At 41.0% G+C, this 21,174-nt stretch overlaps 2 protein-coding genes across 3 annotated transcripts; one reads left to right on the top strand and one right to left on the bottom strand.

Moving 5' to 3' along the window:
* Positions 1-1,180: 1,180 nt before the first annotated feature.
* On the bottom strand, positions 1,181-11,128 carry LOC120727414 (gastrula zinc finger protein XlCGF17.1-like). 2 transcript variants are annotated; one of them, XM_040021642.1, is made up of 3 exons: positions 11,025-11,128; positions 10,109-10,207; positions 1,181-3,414 (listed from the first exon to the last, which is right to left on the bottom strand). In XM_040021642.1, the coding sequence occupies exons 2-3, from the start codon at positions 10,124-10,126 to the stop codon at positions 2,455-2,457; spliced, it is 978 nt and encodes a 325-aa protein (XP_039877576.1). In that variant the 5' UTR covers positions 10,127-10,207; positions 11,025-11,128; the 3' UTR covers positions 1,181-2,454. The 2 variants fall into 2 exon arrangements, with proteins under 2 accessions (XP_039877576.1, XP_039877577.1); XM_040021643.1 differs by lacking the exon at positions 11,025-11,128 and adding an exon at positions 10,456-11,009.
* A 65-nt stretch (positions 11,129-11,193) lies between these two features.
* On the top strand, positions 11,194-19,505 carry cnga1b (cyclic nucleotide gated channel subunit alpha 1b). The gene is made up of 16 exons (XM_040021641.1): positions 11,194-11,316; positions 12,028-12,870; positions 13,470-13,700; positions 14,832-14,960; positions 15,465-15,530; positions 15,657-15,962; positions 16,093-16,197; positions 16,396-16,502; positions 16,608-16,782; positions 17,105-17,241; positions 17,334-17,506; positions 17,800-17,925; positions 18,206-18,358; positions 18,446-18,677; positions 18,996-19,171; positions 19,260-19,505. Exons 6-16 carry the CDS (start codon positions 15,775-15,777, stop codon positions 19,488-19,490), a joined length of 1,803 nt encoding a protein of 600 aa, XP_039877575.1. The 5' UTR covers positions 11,194-11,316; positions 12,028-12,870; positions 13,470-13,700; positions 14,832-14,960; positions 15,465-15,530; positions 15,657-15,774; the 3' UTR covers positions 19,491-19,505.
* The last annotated feature ends 1,669 nt before the right edge of the window (positions 19,506-21,174 follow it).

Here is a 21,174-nt window from a genome sequence, read left to right as displayed (position 1 = left end):
ATTTTGTTGTCCGGGTGGGAAATCAGGAGATTTTCGGGAGGGGCACTGAAATTTGGGATTCTCCCGGAAAAATCGGGAGGGTTGGCATGTATGGTTGTGGCAACATCACCAACCTTGTCAAACACCTCAGAGTAAATCATGTCACAGAATATGACGAGCGTATGTTGAGGCGAACTGAAGAGGAGGAGAGGGACTTAACTTAGCAAACTTACTTACAAACTTAGCACTAAAAAAGTAGACCATTTTGGCCGGTTTTGGAGCCGTCTGGGGAGATGGTGACCTTTGAATGACCTATAAAATAAAGTTTAATATCTCGGAAACGGTAGCAGCACAAACGCTCATTTTACCTGCAAAAATCTGCACAAACGTAGCACTAACCGCTCCGCCTATTTGCCTTTACGTTTCAAGTGGCTGGGGGGGTCAGCTTCACTCTGCTCAGATTTTTCAAACTCGAGGGGTACAAAATGCAACACAAAAGCTGACACGCGTGGTTTTATTTGCGAGCCAAACGCGTTTTTGCGACGCAAATCTGCTTGCAAATTTTCGCGGGACCCGCAAGCACGGCTCATCACGCTCCTACATTTACTTTACATGTAAACAAAACACAAGAAACAAAAGATGCTGGGGGCTGGGTTTGAGGTTATGACTATTGTTGTCATTATTTTTGTGCCTCAATAATGCTATGCTTTTTATTAAAAAGTGTTATAAAGTTATATAGTGTAGTATTAAGTGGACACAGCCCTGAAAAATAAAGGCATGAGACCACGTGTCCTTGAGAAGTAGAAAGCTGCAGACTCTTGCTCATGCTTGCCTGGGAAAATATAGATAAGAGGGAACATTGTCTGTGGAAATTTACTGGAAAACTGTTGTTTAGACTAAAATGAGAGAGCTTCTCTAATAAAACTGTTAGGGGCACACCACAATTTTCAGATCCGCGGCAGCGTGTCATGCAGGACGCATCTCCCTTCTAGAAGTAATAAACTCTTAAATGGTCTACTGACCAGTGTTTTGTCTTCTATTGGATGTTCAAAAGAACTCGGTAAAGTGTTGATATTTATACTATCTCAGCAGAAGTTTTCTACTTATGCCAAAACATTTCTTCCTGTTAAAAGGGAGTTTTTCCTTCCCGCAGTGTTTTACCTTTACAATATAAAAAACTGTTATTCCATATCATATATCAGTAAAATTTGATTTAACAGAAAGACTGGAATAAAATGCTTTGGTCACACGTCTGAACGTTGTGTGGACACACGAGGGGAAAGGATGTCGCGGTTTTCCAAGATCACATCAGAAGGCCTCATGCTTTTAATGATAAGTTATCTCAATGTCATAGATCTGAATTCTAGATGATTCTATGAGCAAGAAACGATGCCCTTACACCGAGTTACAGAAATGTTTGTTCAGAAGAAATAAGAGTCCAAGCATTCCTGAACATAGTATTTGTTTATTTATATTTAGGAGATTCATTGAAAACAGATGAACAGATGGGATACAAAGAAAGTGAGTGGGAGGGGTCACCCATCCTTCTACTCACTGATCAATAAATACTTTTTATTTATGCAAGCAACAAACAGCATTGTAACAGTGCATGTTAGAAATGACTGGACAGCAGCCAATAAGGAAAAAACTTAAACGCAAGATCCTAAAATTATTATTATTATTATCAACATTGCTGTAAGTTAACAAAACCCTGACAAACATCAGCAGTCAGTATTTTCACGTCACTGACAGCAGAAGTTAAGTCCTCTCTGAGTCCTAATGACAAATCATTTTCAGTAACTGTATCAACAACGAACACTTCGGTCGGCCATGTTTGGACCTCCAAAAACAGTTTAAACAAACACATCAGTTTGTGCAAAACTTTGTTAACATCAAAGTAACTTTACAAAGTCTGCAACATCTGCAACTTCAGCTGCCTCAAAACGAAGTTCTATTGATGCAACAGAAACACAATAATGATGTAGGCCTGAACGATGTGCCTAAAACAACTCGCATCCATGTTTCAAAGAAAAGTACATAGCAAGTGTCATATAATGAAAACCTCAAGAAAATGATGTTTCTGTCACAACAAAACTCACAATAATAAACAAATAAAATATTCTTAGAAAGACAAACTGCTTTATTTAAAAGAAATCTGTTGGTTCAAACAAACCTGCCATTTTTAACAATCGTATGTATGACATATAAAAGACAGCACTTTGGAAAGCTGTAGTTAAGTAATTATAGATCAATGTATAATGATATTTATAGAATTAATTCGTTTTTTAATGAAATAAAGCACCCAACAACAAAAACATCTTTTAAAACAAGCAAACAGGAAAGACGAAGTATGTTGACATAACAACTGCATAATGAAGGTTTGTTTACAGCGTTTTTACACTTTCAGGTTGTATTTTCAGTGAGAGTACAGCAGTGACTTTGTATTCCTTCAAATCTTTTTCTGCAAAGTTCACATTATTGCTGTTTCTTTCTGTGGATCCTTTTATGATAATTAAATGCGCCACGAGAAGTGAAGACCTTCCCGCACTGCTCGCAGGAGAAAAGCATTTCTTTTGTGTGGCGGTTCCTGTGCACCTTTAAAGTACTTAAATGAGTGAAACTCTTCCCACACTCCCCACAGCTGTACGGTCTCGTTCCAGTGTGCATGCGTTCATGTGCTGTGCGGGAACCCTGTGAACTAAAAGTCTTGTCGCAGTGTCTGCACTTGTATGGTTTTTCTCCAGTGTGACTACGTGTGTGGAGTCTCAGCTCTTGCCTCAAGGTGAATGTTTTCCCACACTGGTCACATCTGTGTGATTTCTCCCCGGTATGCATAACAACATGCCTTCTAAGGTTAAATGATGAAGAGAAATCTTTACCGCACTGCTCACAGGAGAAAATCATTTCTTTTGTGTGGATGTTCTTGTGGACCTTTAAAGAATATAGTAGAGTGAAACTCCTTCCACACTCCTCACAGCTGAACGGTTTCACCCCAGTGCGGATGCGCTGGTGATAGACAAGACTCGAAAGCCATGAAAAACTTTTCCCACACTCACTGCAGCTGTAGGGCTTTTCTCCTGTGTGAACCCTCTGATGACTCTTTAATTCTCCCTGGGTCACAAACCCTTTGTCACATTGCTGACAGTGGTGCGGTCTCTCTCCAGTGTGATACCGTTGAATGTGAGTCGATAAGTTTCTCAATGAGATAAATTCACTGCCGCACTCCTGACACATATGTGGTTTTTCTCCACTGTGCGTTTTCTTATGAACATTTAGCATGCGTACTGTTTTGTATGTTTTCTCACACTGATCACAGCTGTACAGTCTTTCTTCAGTGTGACTTTTTTGATGACTCTTTAGTTGCTTCAGGTTGTGGAAAGCCTTCTGGCATTGCTGACATCTGTGTTTTTTCCGCATTTCTTTGCCGGTCTTGTCCTAATTCAACAGAAAAACAAAAACAGATTATAACTCAGGTACTGGCAACATGGTGACACTTCCAGAAGTCAGCAGGGCTCTAGACTAACTTTTTCCCATGGTTGCACTGGTGCGCCAGCACCATTGGCGGAGCGGGGGGGTGGCTTACTGGGCTTACTTGGGTTTTTTCAGAAGCCCGGGGTCTTTTGGAGTGTAATTTTTTCATAGTTAGATGCCTGACTGACAACTGTATAAAACAAAAACTACACACAATATTCGAAGCACATAGCACAGTGGTTCTTAACCTGAAACCCTAGGGGGTCGGTCTCAGGGGTTCGGCAGAGCCTCCGCCATGACATGCATGGCTCATTTTGTGCACCAGTAAAAAAAATCACATTTTATTTTTCACTAAAGAGGGGTTCAGTGAATGCGCATATGAAGCTGGTGGGGTTCGGTACCTCCAACAAGGTTAAGAACCACTGACATAGCACATAGTGTGGGAATTTACAACTGTGCGTAAATTCCCCATAATTTTGGTATGATCCGAGCTCAGACACTGGCCGACTGAGCACAGCACTTATGAATGTGAGCGAGGGGGGAGAAGCTGTTGCGAGTTTGCTGTAGGAGAAGCGCAGACAGGCAGACGGAGGAGAGCTTAAGTTTGACCAGGTACCAAAGCAAATCATTCGTACTGTACAAATAATGTAAATATGACGGTGTATCACGAACAGTGTTGGGTAAGTTACTTTAAAATAGTAACTTAGTTACATTACCAGTTACTTCTCTCAAAAGTAACTCAGTTACTTCAAGTTACTTGTTACTTTCAGAGTAACTAGTTACTAGTGAAAGTAACTTTGGTTTTACTCAGAATTCTCTTGTAAATGTGTTGCTTCCATAACTTTGCAGTCTTCTAGCTTGCTTACTTGCCACAAGTGCACTGTGCCACCTACCAATAGAAAGGAAAAGATAATGTGCATATTTCCACGAGAGAAATCCCACACCTGGACCTGTCATTGACTGCTGTCATGATTCTAGCCTACGTCACAGCGTCATGTGCGCCTTTTACATCCAACACAAAAACTGCAGTCGTGGTGCTTTGATTGTACTCAGAACTCTGAAATTCTGCCTTCTGAATAGGAAGATGTAGGTAACACCAGACTGCAGATGAGCTGCATACAGGGCTGGACTGGGACAGAAAATTGGCCCGGGCATTTTGACTAGAGACCGGCCCACCATTATAGGAAAAATCATAAAGCCTTTGAATGAAAACAAACACTGTTGTGACAGTGATGTACACTGTTTTGATGGTATATATGCATCAATCTATCAATCGTTTCTTGTAAGATTCAGATAATTATTTTTTAAAAGCGAGACATTTTAAATGAGAATAAAAAAGAAAAGTATTTCTTTGTGCCCCCCTTTCCCTGTTTAATGCCCTACATGCCCCCCTGGCAACACTTTGCTAGACCCGCCCCTGCACAGTTACCAGCTGTCAGTTACATAAAAAAAAGGATCCTGGGGTTATTTGTCTCTCAGAAACAGTTCATAACTTCCCTTCAACTCATTCATGTCACCTAAAAGGTAAACCTGTTTCTCCATCACAGCTCTGATGATTCAGTAAGGACATCTCCTGGTTTCATCTTCATGTTTCCCTCTCACCAGATAACCAAACCGACATCATGACCAGCAGGTTTGCAGCTGTGGCTCCAGCAAACATCAGCTGATAGTAGAAATTAATATTAAATAAACTCTAACAACAGCTGATCAAGCTTAAACGTGCTGCTGTTGTTTAGCGCGACATCTGCTGGTTTCCTCTTTCTGGCGCAAAGTGAGCGATAAACAAACAAGAGAGGCGATCAGCTGATCATTGATCAGTTTCATGATTGAAGTAGAAACAGGAGAGGGAGGGGGAGAATGAGAGGAGAAGAGGCAGCTGTGCAGCAAAGACACAGAGTAACTCCAGCTTTGTGCCTTTTTCATTGTAGCTCAATTACGGGACAAACTGTTCCTTTTCACCTCAATAAGAAACGTGTAATATTTTCTCTGAATACCAGACGGGACGGTTGGCAACTCTAATAACTTATGAACAAAATAAAGTTAAACATCATTAACTTCATAGCACCCACCCAGCTGTGTAGAAACTCCGTCATGCTAGCTAGCACGCAGTACGGAAAAAGTCAGCATAACGAAAATAAACTCCACCTAAACTTGGTTTATATCTGACCCAGAGAGACTGCAGGTCATAACTTCTTACCTGAAGTTCAGTTCACACTTGGACCGGCGGCCGCCTCGGGTCTCTTTTCCTTCTGCGTCCCTTTTCCTTCATCCACCTGCTGGCCTCCACCACTTGCTAATGTTACTGAATCTGTGGAAGCTCCGCGATAGCCACCACACGAAGTAACGAGTAACGACCCTATCTAAATCCCAGTAACGACTAACGCGTTCCTGGTTTTGGCATAATAACTAGTTACCGTGCTAGTTACCACAATAATAACGTAGTTACTGTAACGCGTTACTTAATAACGCCTTAGTCCCAACACTGATCACGAAAGATTCAGGCCTCTAGAGTGCGACCAATTTGGTCGCAAATGTGACCAAATTTTTCAGTGGTGCGACTAAAGAAAAAATATTTGGCTGCACCTGTGCGACCAACTGTTCGGGTAACAAAAAAAAAAAAAATCTCTGCAACTCTCCGTGTGGTCAACAACAGACACACATTTTGCCCCTATCGTGGACTAAACCAATCAGAGATAGTCAGGGGCGGGACCTCTCTGATTGGCTGTGGTCCAGTTGGAAGTGCAGGTGGAAGAGAGAGGTGAGTAGCTTGAATAAAGCGATATCAATTCATTAACGGATTCCACACAAAGACGTAAACACAGAGCGGACCCGACGCATCAGAATCAGCTTTGTCTTTCTCGGCTTTCTCACCCGACGGCCCGTAGACGGACAAGCTGTCGGAGCTTAGCGATTCTGATGCGTCGGGTCCGCTCTGTGTTTACATCTTTTTGCGCTGATTCTGAGCTGCAGGTTTTGTCTCTCTCCAACCAAAATTCACAGAGCCAGCAGCAAAAGACGCAGCAAACTGCGCTTCACATTTGATCAATGTCGTCATGAATTCCCTCTGACTTTTGTGGTTTTGCTTCCACCACGATAAAAATCACACTTCCTGCACAGCTCTCTCTCTCTGTGTACTTCAGGAACAGTTTCCCGTCTCAAATCTCTGTTTTCTGCATTATTCGTTTGCTTATTACCCACCAGTCTACCGTTGTTTACGGTGCTGTCTTTTTCTTTTTTCACTTCAATGACCTCGGACAAGAAAGCCTAATTTCTGCTGCTCAATACTGAAGAAATTTAAACTTCTTAAAATTATGCAAAATTGCAGAATATTTTTAAGGTTATCTGCTATAAAAAGCCAGACCAGGAAAATCTCCTTCATGTTTTTCTGTGTTTTATTCTCAGTTACTTTCACACATCTGCTGTGATGTTCACAATTCTGATGAAGTCTCATGTGTATCAGTACTGATAAATGATCAGAATTATAATATTTCTGACTGTCTGAGGCTAAATTGAATCAAATCAGGACTTTGAGAACCGGAATCGAATGGATTATAGAAATCAGTGATGATACACAGCCCTAGTGAGCAGCCTAGGCACGACAGAAGTGGATGTAGGTGTGGGTAATAAGAAAAGATGAAAAGAACTTTTGATAACTTTTTTGTTAAGTTAAGGCCTGATCCGTCTGAAATTCATAGGCAGTGCTCTGACACGGTGCCATCAATCTTTGAATGCTGAAAAAGCACAGTGTATCCAGAAAACACATTATATGCTGCTATAAATGCACTGCCTAAGTGTCCCCTCTCCCCACTGCCTTTCAGCAGCAGACAGCAGCAAACAGGTCGTCAGAGGAGCCGAGATGATGATTAAGTTTAACATTTTCTACAATATTGACAAAGCACTTTAAGCACAAGTTTGTTAGTTATGAATATTGTCTGTATGGACTTCCCCCCCCCAAAGAAAGTGCACATGTAAAACTGCAGTGTTAAGCGATGCGGTTGAAAAATTTGAGTGCGCCTAACTTTTGTGCCGGTACACCTAAATTTTTAAAGTTAGGCGTACCGGTGCGCCCATGTCAAAAGGTTAGTCTAGAGCCCTGAGATTGATGTCAAACTGATCACTTGACCCATATTACGTTACTTGCTCTTTGAGTGAACCAACAAATGGCGAAAATGAAAAGCTGAACAACAACAATGCTGTTTCTTTAGAGAGTCTTAGCTTACATGTGTGTTTCATATTTTCAGTTGTTTCCCTCCACGGCTAAACAAAACTCTCTAAATCGGTTTCAGTAATGCACTGATATACAAGAATACACATGAGGGGCTTCTTTCAAAGAAAAAACTCAGGTAGATGTTATTTTATATATTATGCTTTGGATGTTGTTCAATATATTTCTATGCAAATCAAGAGGAATTTCAATACACAGCAGTATATTCACAGTTGAAACCAGATATTTACATACACTTTAGTGAAAAAACATTAAAATAAAACATAAAAACATTTTTTTTACTGTTAAACATCAATTTAGAGTAAACTTGTTTTGTTTTAGATAAATAAATATTGAAATATCTTTTGAATTAGTTAAATGTCAGAATAAAGAGAGACAGAGCTTCTATTTTTTATCACTTTCATCAAATTTAGGAGTACATATACACTAAGTTTATTGTTAATTAATAAGAAAACTGCAGACGATTCCATTCTGAGCTGAAGAAGCTTCTGATAGGTTAGTAGGGTCCATGTGAGTAAATCGGTGGCACAGCTGTGGATGCATATAAGGCAAAACACAGAGCCTGTTTCTGTGACATGGGAAAATCAAGAGATGTCAACCAAAACACCAGGAAAAGAATTGTGGAGCTCCATAAGTGTGGCTCAATTTTGAATACAATTTGGTGCCATTTGCAATTAAGAAATACAGATAGTTTCTCTCTTTACTCTTAAAGTTAACAAATGTGTTCAGTTCTGGTTGAATTGGGGTTTAGTCCTCGCGTCTTGATACAGCCCTGATTTTGTTCTGCCTTGCTGCTTAATTAAAAACACTAGTTTAAGGTGTCCTGCATATGTGATATATATTTTCTTCTTATATGAAGCTACTCTTTTTCAAACAAAACTCAAAACACGGCCTAATAAACCTTAAACTTCACAGCATGCTTTTTCAATCTTTTGTAATGATGATTAACTAACAATCTTGTGAACACAAAGTTCTTTATTTGGAGCACAGATCTACAAGAAAGATAAGTTACTGAAAAAGTGCTTGAGCTTAAAGTGCTTTGGCAATGTTAAACTTAATCATCATCTCGGCCTCCTCTGACGACCTGTTTGCTGCTACCTGCCGCTGAAAGGCAGGGAGGAGAGGGGACACTTGGGCAGTGCATTTATCACGACATATAATTTTGTCTTTGGATACGCAGTGCTTTTTCAGCGTTCAAAGCTTAATGGCTCCGTGTCAGAGCACTGGCTATGAATTTCAGACAGATCAGGCCTTAACTTAACGAAAAAGTGATCTTTTCATCCTTACCCAGAGCTACATCCACTTCTGTTGGGTGAGAATCGTTACTGATTTCTATAATCCATTCAATTCAGGTTCACAAGGTCCCGATGCGATTCGGTTCAATTTCAAAATCAGACAGTCAGAAGTATTATAGTTCTGATCATTTATCAGTACTGACACTGTGAGACTTCATCAGAGGTGTGAGCATCACAGCAGATGTCTTTGTGTCAAAGTAACTGAGGACAAAACAAAAAAACATGAAGGAGATTTTCCTGACTTTTTATAGCAGATAACCTAAAAAATATTCTGCAGTAGAACAAAAACTGAAGAAACAGGAAAGGTGAGTAAAAGGTTTCTACTAAACATCTAAAATGCTCGGCTGTGCTTGATCATATATACTTTAAGATCAGTAAATATCCAAATGAAATGCTGTCAAAACAAGTCATCTATGTTGTATTATTCCCAGAAACACTCGTGTCCAAAATGACACCCTTCAGCTAACTGCTGTTTGGAAATCACATTGTTGGCGCAAAATATATTTTATGCTGTCAAACTGTTTCTCTGGCATTTTTCATAGATTTGACTAAAGAAATGAAAACAAATGATGTTTATGGAACATCCCTGTATTACGTCCTTATTTTATGCTTGAATGATTCACAGGCTAGAGTTACACGACTTAAACTGCCATTAGTGTTATTATTTAATTTGTTCTAATCTTTATTTATCCTGGTTTTAAACTCTTTCCCTGCAGGCACACTGAAAATGGTGTTGGCTATTTTGCCTGGTAAGAGTACTGAGTGTGCAATGTTGTTTAATTAGTGTGTTATTAGTCAGTTATCGGAGACATTACAGAAAGTTTCCCAGATAAAAGTCGAGTGATACTCCTGATTCATTGCTAATCAGTATATGTTACAAACTCTCCATCGTCCAGCCCTACAAACAAGTCTCAGGTCCAGAGCACGCTCCACTGAGAAAAGCTGTTCTGTTATTTATTTCATGTGAAAATACAAATCATGAAGCCACTAATTCTTCAAACTCCAAGTCTAGATTTTGTCTCGCTTCTCTCAGGCTCAGCAAGCAGCAGCGCTTCGTCATGTGGTTTCTTTTCGTACGCTGCCGTGCTTAACTTAGAAAATGCTCCTTTTTTTATTTACAGCAATTATTTCTAGGCACCTTTTCGGGTGAAGCCATCCTGCTGCTTCTGTTCCCTCAGTGGTCCTGACCTCCGCCAACCTTCCTCTCCTCCTCAGGTATGTCACCTCCACCTGTGAGCTGCGAAATACAAGATGAGAAAAGACGAGACACGGGATTATTTATTCCTACAGTTCTTGGACAGTGACGCCATTTTTGGGTTTTGTACATCGTTTAGATGAAACGTTAACATGTGACTGAAGTGCAAAGTTACAACTTTTATTTAAGGCGTTTAATTAAACTGTGACATGAGGCGTCTCTCATTGTCAGAGGCTCAGAAGTCACTGGATAGCTGACAGCAGTCAAATGTTGAGGCGAGGCCTGTTCACCTGGTATGTCATGATACAGGAAGCAGGAAAAAACCCTTTGTACTTGTAGCTGTTCACTGTGGTTTTAAACACCCACAGGTCATTTAATCTGGAACGCATCAGCCGGTGAGTCAGTGAACTTGTAGCTTTGTTAGGGAAACCACAGCCTGTAAGCAGTTAACTGCAGCCAGCTTCTAAAAAACACCAGCTAATGTTCCCGCTCCTCTAAGGGTCAGAGGTCACAGCGGCCCACGCGCGCGCACACACACACTCGTTTTCATATCTTAGTGAGGACATCTCATTCACATAATGCTAACTGTAACCCTGACACTAAAACCACATTTTGAGCCTCAAAAATAACTTCAAACTCGTGCGGACAGACACGTTGTCCCCGTTAGTGACTGTTGGTCCCCACAAGTATGTTAGCATGACAATTTTCTCCCCCGGAGCGCTTTTTCCTTACAAACGCGGCACTATTTAACGCGACAGGGTTTTTTTTCTTCCACCAGAGAAATAAAAGAACACGTTTCCCGCCTGAGCTGAGTCTGACGTGTGTGTGTGACCGGGGGGACCGGGGGCGCTGAACTTACCTGCGGCTCAGCACGAGGATGCTCCGCTGAAGTCGATGGATAGTGTATCCTTCCGCGGGGCTGTGAGGCTTCGGAGCGCGCGTGGAAGTTTGTGTCGATGACGAATTTAGCTACGTTAACGGCCTCGCGAGTTGGTCGTACCACGTGACTCATTTAAGAAACTGAAGATTAAAGACTTTTAATGGAAGGACGGAGAATTAGAGCCGCGGTGATACAACTTGTTTTAGGAATAACATGGTTCTACTGAACTCTTCGTCTGGCTGAGATCGCAGTTTTGTTCAATACGTTTTAGGTAAGTTTATAAAGAGTTTTACAAAAAGATGACCTGAAACAGAAATGTTAGAAAGTTTCTCTCAGAAGTGAAAAATAAATTCTGAAGTCTTTTATTCATGCTTGGGGACATTTCGTCCAAACAGACATTCAAATATACGATTGTTATTTTGTATCCAAAAAACAGAAGAAAATAGGACAAAATTATTCAACAGGATTGAAAATATTTTTTAAAAGCTTGAGAAAACCACTAGATCAGGGGAGAAAAGCCTCTTCTTCCTCTTTTCTTGCCACCATAGCTCAGTGGTTTTGTGTTTTTCTAATGGTGTGAGTATTTCTGACAGCCCCGTAGCACAGCTCAATGTGAAATAGCCACAATAAACTGGCTTCATCACAGTGAAATCACACACACATGAAAGCATCACACACATCGACAGCATCCTTTGTCATCATTACTGATGGGACCTGTGCAACAGTGTGAGGGACTGGTGTACATATTTACTGAACGGCAGCCACAACAGTGGAAGAAGTTCACTTCATGCACATCAGCACTAATCAGAAATGTCAGATAATGTAAAACACAATAAATCAGTAACTGTGGGGTTGTTGTTAAAAACAGTTTAAATGTCAGGTTAAACTTTCAAAAATCTATAAAAGGTCTGCAGGGCAGTGGATCTGTGTCTTTTCATGGTCTGACACTTGAATGCTGAGCTGCTGTGCTTCACCTTTGCAGTAACACCACATCCAGCTGATCGTGGAACATCAAAGAGGACTTGTTGCAGTGGTTTCAACCTGTCACAGCATCCGAGCTGAATTCTCAGCTGCTTTACTCACTGATCACAAATCACTCATTGGTTCAAAGTAGAGCAGTTACAGAAGCATCCAGCAGAGGGCGATAAATCCCAGTTTAAAAGGAAAAACTGCATCTGCAGCCATGTGTTTCTGGATTGTGGCCACTTTTGGAACAGCAGGAAGTTTATAAGAAATAGTTTATAAACATGGTCCTATTATCAGCTCTCAGATTTTGAGCAAGACTCCAAAGATTTTCTTCAACGTCAAAGTGTTAATGTCAATGTCTTCAATGAATCTGAGGCGACTGGTGCATAAGCGGTTAAAGTGGAATTAAAATAACTGCCTAAAACTGCCGAGGTGCTCGCTGAGGCCAGAAATGGTCTCAGAGGAAGAAGAAGCCGTTCTTCAGGAAGGGAATCGGGGAGAAGAGGCTGAGATATCCCACAATCCACCATCTAATACCATCTGGAAAGAGCCTGCTTGGCAACAGCTTCGTTTTTCAGCAGTGATCCCAAACACACCGCCAGTGCAGTGAGAGCATGGATAGAAAACACTATCATAGGATTGGCCTCCACTCAACAGTGTGGGATCATCATGATGAAGAAAGGCTGCCAACATCCAAAGAAAAGCTTCAAGAAGCCTGTTACTGAAGACTGTGGTGGAGATTATGTCACACATGTGTTCACTTTCCTAGTGCGATATAAAGGGATGAAGATTCAGCCCTGCAGAGCCGATGGTACTTCAGTCACACATGAATTATAGTCTTTGTGTGGTGACAGTAAAGGTAACAGTGCTGCACACACACACACACACACGGACTAATTCCCAATAAGCCAATCAGAGCTGCCCGTTAAAGGCTGCTGTGTGTTATTAAGGCTACACTGCTGACTCAGGAGGATCAGAGGAAAACCAGCACGGCTCTTTCTAATCTGCTCTTCCTCACTTTTCACTACTGCAATCACTACTTTCACACCACTCCTCAGACTCTTTCTGTCCCCTTTTTTCCTCCACCATATTTCATCCTTCTCTTTATTTCCTCCTTCCTGTAATGCTGTTATACATTCTTCTGTTTCTCATTTAGCCGTTTCTTTCCTTTCTAATCGCTTCATTGATTAACTCCTCCTCCTGTGACACATTTCACTTCTTCTCCTTCTTTCCTAGCTTCCTGTTTTTCTAACTTGAACTCCTCCGTTGCATCACATTCACTTTTACATGCTGTTTTACGTCTTTGCTCAACATTGAAACAAATATTAAAGTTGTCGAGGTAGAGTTGTATATTTTCATGTGTAACCACATGGTAGTAGTTTCATTCCCCACCTCTGAGTGCAGGCGTACGTAAGACACACAGTATCATCCCTCCTCTAATCTCTTTATCCTGGTCAGGGTGACTGAGGAGACTCGTCTGCTGGACCCTCCGAATGCTCCGGTCCTTCCATCCCTCCGTCCCTTTTCTCCTTTTTTCCCTCTAGACTCTAAACCAGTGAGGATTTAAAGGGTCCCAGCTTCCACAGGAGTGCGTTTATGGGAGGTTACTCCTCTGTTTCCATGGAGATGAGTTTGATGGGCTGCTGGTGGATCTAGGCCACATAACCACGGGTGTTGGATTATCAGCTGGTGAGTAAGGAGATAATGGACTGAGGGTAGAAGGCCGCACATTATGCAAGACATTTTTTAAACATCATACACGTTTTTGTTCAATAGAATTGATAACAATAAAAATGGAAACGTGAGGGAACAATGTAGGTTTATTTGGTCCAATGTTGATAGTGGATATGTTGTATACTCACGTGTGTGTGCTCTTAATTTACCTGTTGCTTTTGTTTAAACTCTTGGTGACCCCACACTACAGCACAAAAACCTGCGTGTTACCAAAGGGTCTTTATTGACCTGAATCTTCATAAAACGTTACTAATCAGTTCTTAAGAAAGAACCGGTAATAATCTCTAATAAAACCAATTTATGTTCCCGGGTTCAGGTCCATAAAGCAGCCAGTTTGGCTCCTAGTTAGCCACACGTGGCCTACTTAGATGATAAGGTGTCAACAACAAAATCTGTCTTACCCTTATATTGCAAAATATGGCTCATACAGGTGTTGGCACTGCCTCAAAAATGCCATTGAGCTGCCAGCTTTGGATCCTGTGTAGGTCCTATGTGGTTCGACCAGTTAGGGCCAAACAACACCTGGTAATGAAATGTCTTTCTAAAAAAATCCTTTCCACCCGGGTCTCCTTTAGTCTCATAGTCTTTGTAAAGCTCTAACTGTTAGTAGTTATTCATGAAAAGAATGTTTAATAAGCTAAAATAAGACAATTTCGTGTTGTTTAAATACAATTATTTTAATACCATTATGGGTCACAGAAAATTTGTCAGACAACTAACTTTGTGCTGCAAACATGGTGCAGCGGGCCTACTAAATGTGGATCACAGAGGGATGCCAGAGGCTAATCAGTTCGGGTACCGATGACCACGTTATTGTCAGGTCTAAAATTTTTGCAAGGCTTGTATTTCTTTAGGCCCAGGAAGATTTTTAACATCAGCACTGAACAGCTGGAAAAGCAAACTTGTAATGATGTTGCATAAAGACAGTATTTTATGACATCGTGGTACCCGGTTGGACACATCCAAGTGTCCAAATAAAATGCCATCATGCTAAACTCACTGTGGATATGTCCTGACTGTATGACATTCTGTGTTGCAAAGGTTTCACCAAAATTCATTTTTTCTCCCTTTCTGGACATAAATTAGCCAAAAGAAAAACATCTCCATGGCCAAGGTAGCACCGTTACTCCCACACCAAGTCTCCAGATTAACTCCACCCTCCATAGTTCTACAAGATATGGACGAGGAGCCAGGTGAAGTCGGTGCACAGGACAGGTGAGTATCATACAAATGCGACTCAAAAACCGTAATGAAGGTGATGATTGTGAGCCACCTGTGGGAAGTGTAGTTCAAGTGTGGCTCAGTGGGTCCTCGAAGAGGTTATCGAATGGGTTTAAAATGATTCAGGGCCTCTTGCTAAATCTGTGTAGGCCATAGGACAGCAGGTTCATGGACTTATCGGGCTTGGGTACCAGCCAATGGCCTACCAGAGTTATATCCAAACAAACAACAAATAGTAACCTGAAAGACATTTGGACCAAAAATGTATTCACAGACAAATTTTCCAACAGGTTCTGGAGTCCTTTAGAGGATTTAGGTGCCCGTGGGCCTCGTGAAGAGACCCTAATGGTCCTTTATCGTGATTCAGAGGCCATTAGCAGCTGCTGTAGTGTCTAAAGTTAAAGTTTCATAATGTCTTGAAGAATGACACCAGTTAGTGGCAACTGTTCAGGGTTATTGATGGATGGGAAGGTTAACGGATCGTTTTCTTTGTTTCAGAGCCACCCAAAAAGCTGGACCGGGGTTTCTCTTCAACGTCAATAACAGCAACAACAATGAAGAAGAGTAAGACACGCACACAGACTAAATACACGTACATGTAAAATGTATTGGCATATATAAACTTGTCTCTTCACCTAAAACTAGACGTGTAGTTTTACGGTTACATGTATGTATCCTGCTTTCCTGCAGGGAGGAGAAGAAGAAAAAGAAGAAGGAGAAGAAAGAAAGGAAAGAGAAAAAGGAGTAAATTTGAGTCCATATCCAGATATATAGATTTTCACATAAATCTCAATATATTTCAACTTTAATGAACACTGAAAACTGCTTATTTGTAATTATCTCTCCTAGGAAAGAAAAACAGGAGAAAAAAGAGAAGAAGGAGAAAAAGCAGAAAGAGAAAGAAGAAAAAGAAAAGGAGAAGGAGAAAGAAAAAGAGAAGGAGAAAGAAAAGGAGAAAGAGAAGGAGAAAGAAAAGGAGAAAGCCAAGGAGGCCCCGTATGTTTAGTTTATCTTCTTATACAGAAACACTGGCTCTGTCTTGAAAAACTGATTTTATGAATGCTTGTGTAAGGCTGAAGTACACATGTGCTGCAAATACAAATTATATTTGGTTATGTGTTTGCAGTCCCAAGGAGATCACAGTGATTGATCCTGCAGGAAACATGTACTACTACTGGCTGGGTGTGATCACTATCCCTGTCATGTACAACTGGACCCTGATTATAGCCAGGTAACATGAAATCCACACTTTCTTACTAACAATGTGTTTGTGTCAGTGCTCTAAAGGCTTTGGTGCCCACAGCATCAGAAGAACAACAGCTTAATATCAACAATAAGTTCCCAGTGCTATTAAATAAAAGCCAACAATGCCAGAGAGCTTGGTTACTTAAGTAACTACTGTGCTGAGTGACATGCGTGTCCATTTCAGGGCATGTTTCGAGGAGTTGCAGACTGACTACTTGATCTTTTGGTTCTTCCTGGACTTCCTGGCAGATCTCATCTACCTTGGTGACATGGTCTTCAGAACTAGGACCGGTCTGAAGACACACACACACAGATTGTTGTAGACGTTAATGGAAGCACACAAATATAATGGTACAAACATGTACAAACTTTGAATGCTTGTTTATGTGATTGCAGGTTACCTGGAGCAGGGTTTGCTGGTGAAGGACGAGCTGAAGTTACGTGAACGGTACATGAAAAGCTTTCAGTTCAAACTGGACCTGGTGTCCATGATTCCCACTGACGTGTTCTACCTTGCCATCGGTGTCACCTACCCCGAGATCCGCCTCAACAAACTCTTCAGGTTTAACAGGTAAACAAGGGTTAATCACTGCTAACCAGTCTTTGGACTAAGTAGGAAGATATTTTTGAATTCCATGAATTTATGAGCAACATTTCTTTACAGTTTAACTAAAAGTTGTTGTGATGTTTAACTCAAAGGTACAAATATGAATCTTTTCCTTTTCCTAAAAGTCAGATTTGATGATAAAATGAATAAGAATGATTTTCTAAGGATACTGAATACACACATAATGTCACAGAGGTTTTGGACTGTCTAACCCTCACTACTGCTATTCTGCAAACACAACTAATAACTTCTCAGCAGTGACAAGAGTAACCTCCTATCATTTCAGGATGATGGAGTTCTTCCAGCGCACAGAAACCAGGACAAACTACCCCAACGCTCTGCGTATCTCCAACCTCGTCATGTACATCCTCATCATCATCCACTGGAATGCCTGTCTTTACTACTCTTTTTCCAAAGCCATCGGTGTGGTTGTTGGATTCATTCCTTATCTGGATTTAAGCCCTGAGGAAGCCCTGATAAAGGCTGTAACATATTAATCTGTCCTGTCCTTTCAGGTTTCGGTTCTGACAGGTTTGTGTACCCTGACCCGACCGATCCAGAGTTCGGTCGTCTGGTGAGGAAGTATGCCTACAGTATGTACTGGTCCACGTTAACACTCACCACCATTGGAGAAACACCACCACCTGTACAGAACTCTGAGTACTTCTTCGTCGTCACAGACTTCCTGGTGGGTCCGGCCTAACTTTAGCTTTAGTATATGACTGTGTAGCATGTGGCTAAAAAAGCCCAAGCCTGAGAGTAGACGCGTTGTGGGGGATTTACCTCAAGAGGTTTGGTTGGTTTTGAAAGCTTAAACAGACAGATGGTAAGATGTTAGGCATAATTTGACAATATTTGTTTACTGATACAATACAGAGATTATAAAATAGAAAAATCTGCGTTTGCTTTCATATTATTTATTTAATACTATATAAAACAACAATGAATAGATGTTTATGGATATCCTGTGCTTTTCTACAGGTGGGTGTGTTGATTTTTGCTACCATTGTCGGTAACGTTGGCTCCATGATCACCAACATGAATGCTGCCAGAGCTGACTTTCAGGCTCGCATTGATGCCATCAAACAGTACATGACTTTCCGAAAGGTCAGTTAGTCTGTGATTTTTATCATAATGATCCTTTAATAGTATTTGCATCTGAAATAAAATATTGTTTTACATAAATCTAATTGGAAAATCCCATTTGAGTTGCTTCAGCTTGTACATAACACCTGCTTCGCTTTTTTGTCTTTTTTTAATGACAAAAATGACTCTTATTACCAGAACATAGATACTGTATCAGTGCACCTGATGATCAGTACACCAGTAATGTAGCCCATCAAAGCACTGCTTGAACCCTTCCCCCATACTTCTGTTTCCAACCCAGGTAGCAAAAGACCTGGAGAAGCGAGTGATCAAGTGGTTTGACTTCCTGTGGACCAATAAGAAAGCAGTAGATGAGAGGGAAGTGTTGAAATACCTCCCTGACAAACTGAGAGCTGAGATCGCCATCAACGTCCACCTGGACACACTGAAGAAGGTCTTTGCACACTCCTAAGCACCCCTCATAAATACAACAGAAATTTAAGTCTAAGCATGAGGTCTTCTCCTCTGTGTGGTGTGGCAGGTCCGTATCTTTGCGGATTGCGAGGCTGGTCTGTTGGTGGAACTGGTGCTAAAACTACAGCCTCAGGTCTACAGTCCTGGAGACTACATCTGTAAGAAGGGTGATATTGGCAGAGAGATGTACATCATCAAGGAGGGGAAACTAGCTGTCGTTTCTGACGATGGTCTCAAGCAGTTTGTTGTTCTCAGCGATGGAAGCTACTTTGGCGAGATCAGCATTCTTGCTATCAAAGGTAAGTCTTAGTGACTTTATTAGCAAGCTAATCCTTTCGGTCACAATGGCAGTAACTAATGCTAGAATGATAATGTGCTAATGCTAGAAAACCAAAACCTTTGGACGAACTGTTTAAAGAGATTTTCCCAAATATGTACAAAACTTTAGAATGGATTTTGCTATTGAGCCAAAGCTGGTTTAATATGTAATAAAAGTACGTTTGTTTCTGCAGAAAACTGGAAAAAATGAAAATGCCATATAATGTTATTGATGGATTGGGCGCTATTACTTTCTGACTGCTTCTGTTACCTAATCAGCCTCGCTTCTTCTCCAACAGGCAGTAAGGCAGGAAACAGGAGGACAGCTAATATCAGAAGCATCGGTTACTCCGACCTGTTCTGTCTTTCCAAAGACGACCTGATGGAAGCCCTGACAGAATATCCTGATGCTAAAGCTCTGCTCGAGGAGAAAGGAAGGCAGATTCTAATGAAGGATGGGCTGCTGGACCTCGAGGTACAGTCACATTATCTCGTTTAGAAACATTAGCAAACATCTAGTCTACAGAAATAAAAACTTTATTAAAATGAACTCTGTCCTCCAGGTGGCAGCGCAGGGCCCAGACCCCAAAGAGATCGAGGAGAAGGTGGACCGGATGACGAGCACCCTGGACTCCCTGCAGACTCGTTACGCCCGGCTGCTGGCCGAGCACGAAGCCACTCACAGCAAGCTCAAACACAGAGTCACCCGGCTGGAGAAGAAGTTGGTGCCCCCACAAGCTGATCCGTCAGGTGAAGCTCCACCCCCAACACCTGAGATAGAGGCAACCAAATAAGAGGAGAAGTAAGGAGAAGACAACAAAGAAGAGGACTGGAGTGTTCGATTTTAGAGCTTGAGTCAGCTCGATGGGTGGAGATCAAGATGTTTGAACCTCAGGTGGAAAAATGGAGGAGTTTCTGTTAAAGTTTTGAAGACAAATTGGAAAAAAGAGGACAAAATCTGTTTCTTGCATTCAGATTTATGTAACATCCCTTCACATGACATCTTCTAGAGATAAACTTCTCTTCGTAAAGTATCGACCACCTGCTGGATTTGTGATGTCAGCACTTACAACTGGAAGTAGACTGAGGAGGGGAGCTGACTCCAGATTACACTCAGAGAGCACAAGAAGGACAACTAGGCCTCAAAAGAATCTAATGTGACACCATGTAGTACTGTTTCCATGTTTAAGTTGTAAAACATTGTAACTGTAATGTATATAAATAACGAGCAGTAACTTTTCTGGATGTTACAGAGGTTGTTCATAGTTCAAGCTTTTGCTTTGCAGCAGTGACTCCTAAAGTGCGACGCGGGGCCTCCCAGTGACCCTTGAAAGAACTGCAATGTTCAATTTTGTAATTACAAAAACATTTTTTAAGAGATGATTTAAAAACAGCCATGGGATTTAAATTGCACCTAATATTTTGTCATTTACAGTTCAACTAAAGCAGTGGCTATCACACGGGAAAGGGATTTAAAGCTTTAAGGTGAATTTGGGGTGAGGTACAGATGATTTGAAGATCAGCCCAGTTTGTCCCAGGGAAAAACCCAACATTATTAAATGTGTACATACCAAAAATGGTAATACATATTGGTTTGTGAAGACTTTGCTGTTTTCTACCACAGCATACTATAATCCTTTCTGACTGTAATAAGTACTGTCATTTACTAAATAAATATTTTTTATTCATTAAGACTTCAAAGTATCAGCTCCCCCCATAAACACACTGGGAGCATGTTTACTCAGGTCAGAGTGGGAAGTAGGCGCCACACAATCAGACTATAGGAGTTTCCCCCTGCTGGCTATTAGAAAGAATGCAGGTTTAACACTTAAGCGTTGCATCATTTTTCATACTGGGCAGCTGCATCCATCTTTACATATACAGTCTGTGGTTAGCTGCTGCACACCTGAATAAACCCCAGACTCAAAGCATATAATGCTCTCTACATCCATCGCCTTTTTTATGCTGCGACTTGTGCTTTTTAAACTATGCAAAAAATATGAATGATAATTATGTTGAATCTGGAACAAAAAGCTGAAATAAATATATTTTATAAGAAAATCAGAATGGCTTGTTTCATTTCCAGTGCATTCTCCTCATTATTATGATTGTTGTTGATTAAAAGTACATAGAAATGTTGATGAGCTCAGATGGTAACTGATGTAGGTAAATGTGCTGTAGGAAATGTTAATACTACCGCGGAGCACGGGATCGATAAAGTTTTATTTGTTGGTCACATTTTTGTATTATTGATCTAAGACCCTAGCCCTAAATGAGCTTTTTATATTGTTTACATGATCGAAATAAATTAACAACCAAAAAGCAAAAAGTAACTAAAGTTGCAGCTGTGCAGTGACACGTATGTGTGTGCGTTTGCGTACACGTGTGCGTGTGTGTGAGGTTGTGGGATATGTAGTTTTACTCCTGGATAAATCGCTAAACAGACGACGTTTGGTTGTGAGAACTACAAGAACCGGC

The sequence above is a fragment of the Simochromis diagramma genome, unplaced genomic scaffold (genome assembly GCF_900408965.1).
Source record: "Simochromis diagramma unplaced genomic scaffold, fSimDia1.1 OVJJ01000740.1, whole genome shotgun sequence".
Lineage (NCBI taxonomy): Eukaryota > Metazoa > Chordata > Actinopteri > Cichliformes > Cichlidae > Simochromis > Simochromis diagramma.
The sequence above is the reverse complement of the archived record's forward strand: the minus strand, read 5'-3'. Positions and strand labels throughout refer to the sequence as shown.

Coding starts and splice junctions, on each gene's coding strand:
- cnga1b (XM_040021641.1), top strand. CDS start 15,775: ATGAACACTGAAAACTGCTTATTTGTAATTATCTCTCCTAGGAAAGAA. Junction 17,242..17,333: donor CTCTTTTTCCAAAGCCATCG/GTGTGGTTGTTG, acceptor CTGTCCTTTCAG/GTTTCGGTTCTGACAGGTTT. Junction 19,172..19,259: donor ATGGGCTGCTGGACCTCGAG/GTACAGTCACAT, acceptor TCTGTCCTCCAG/GTGGCAGCGCAGGGCCCAGA.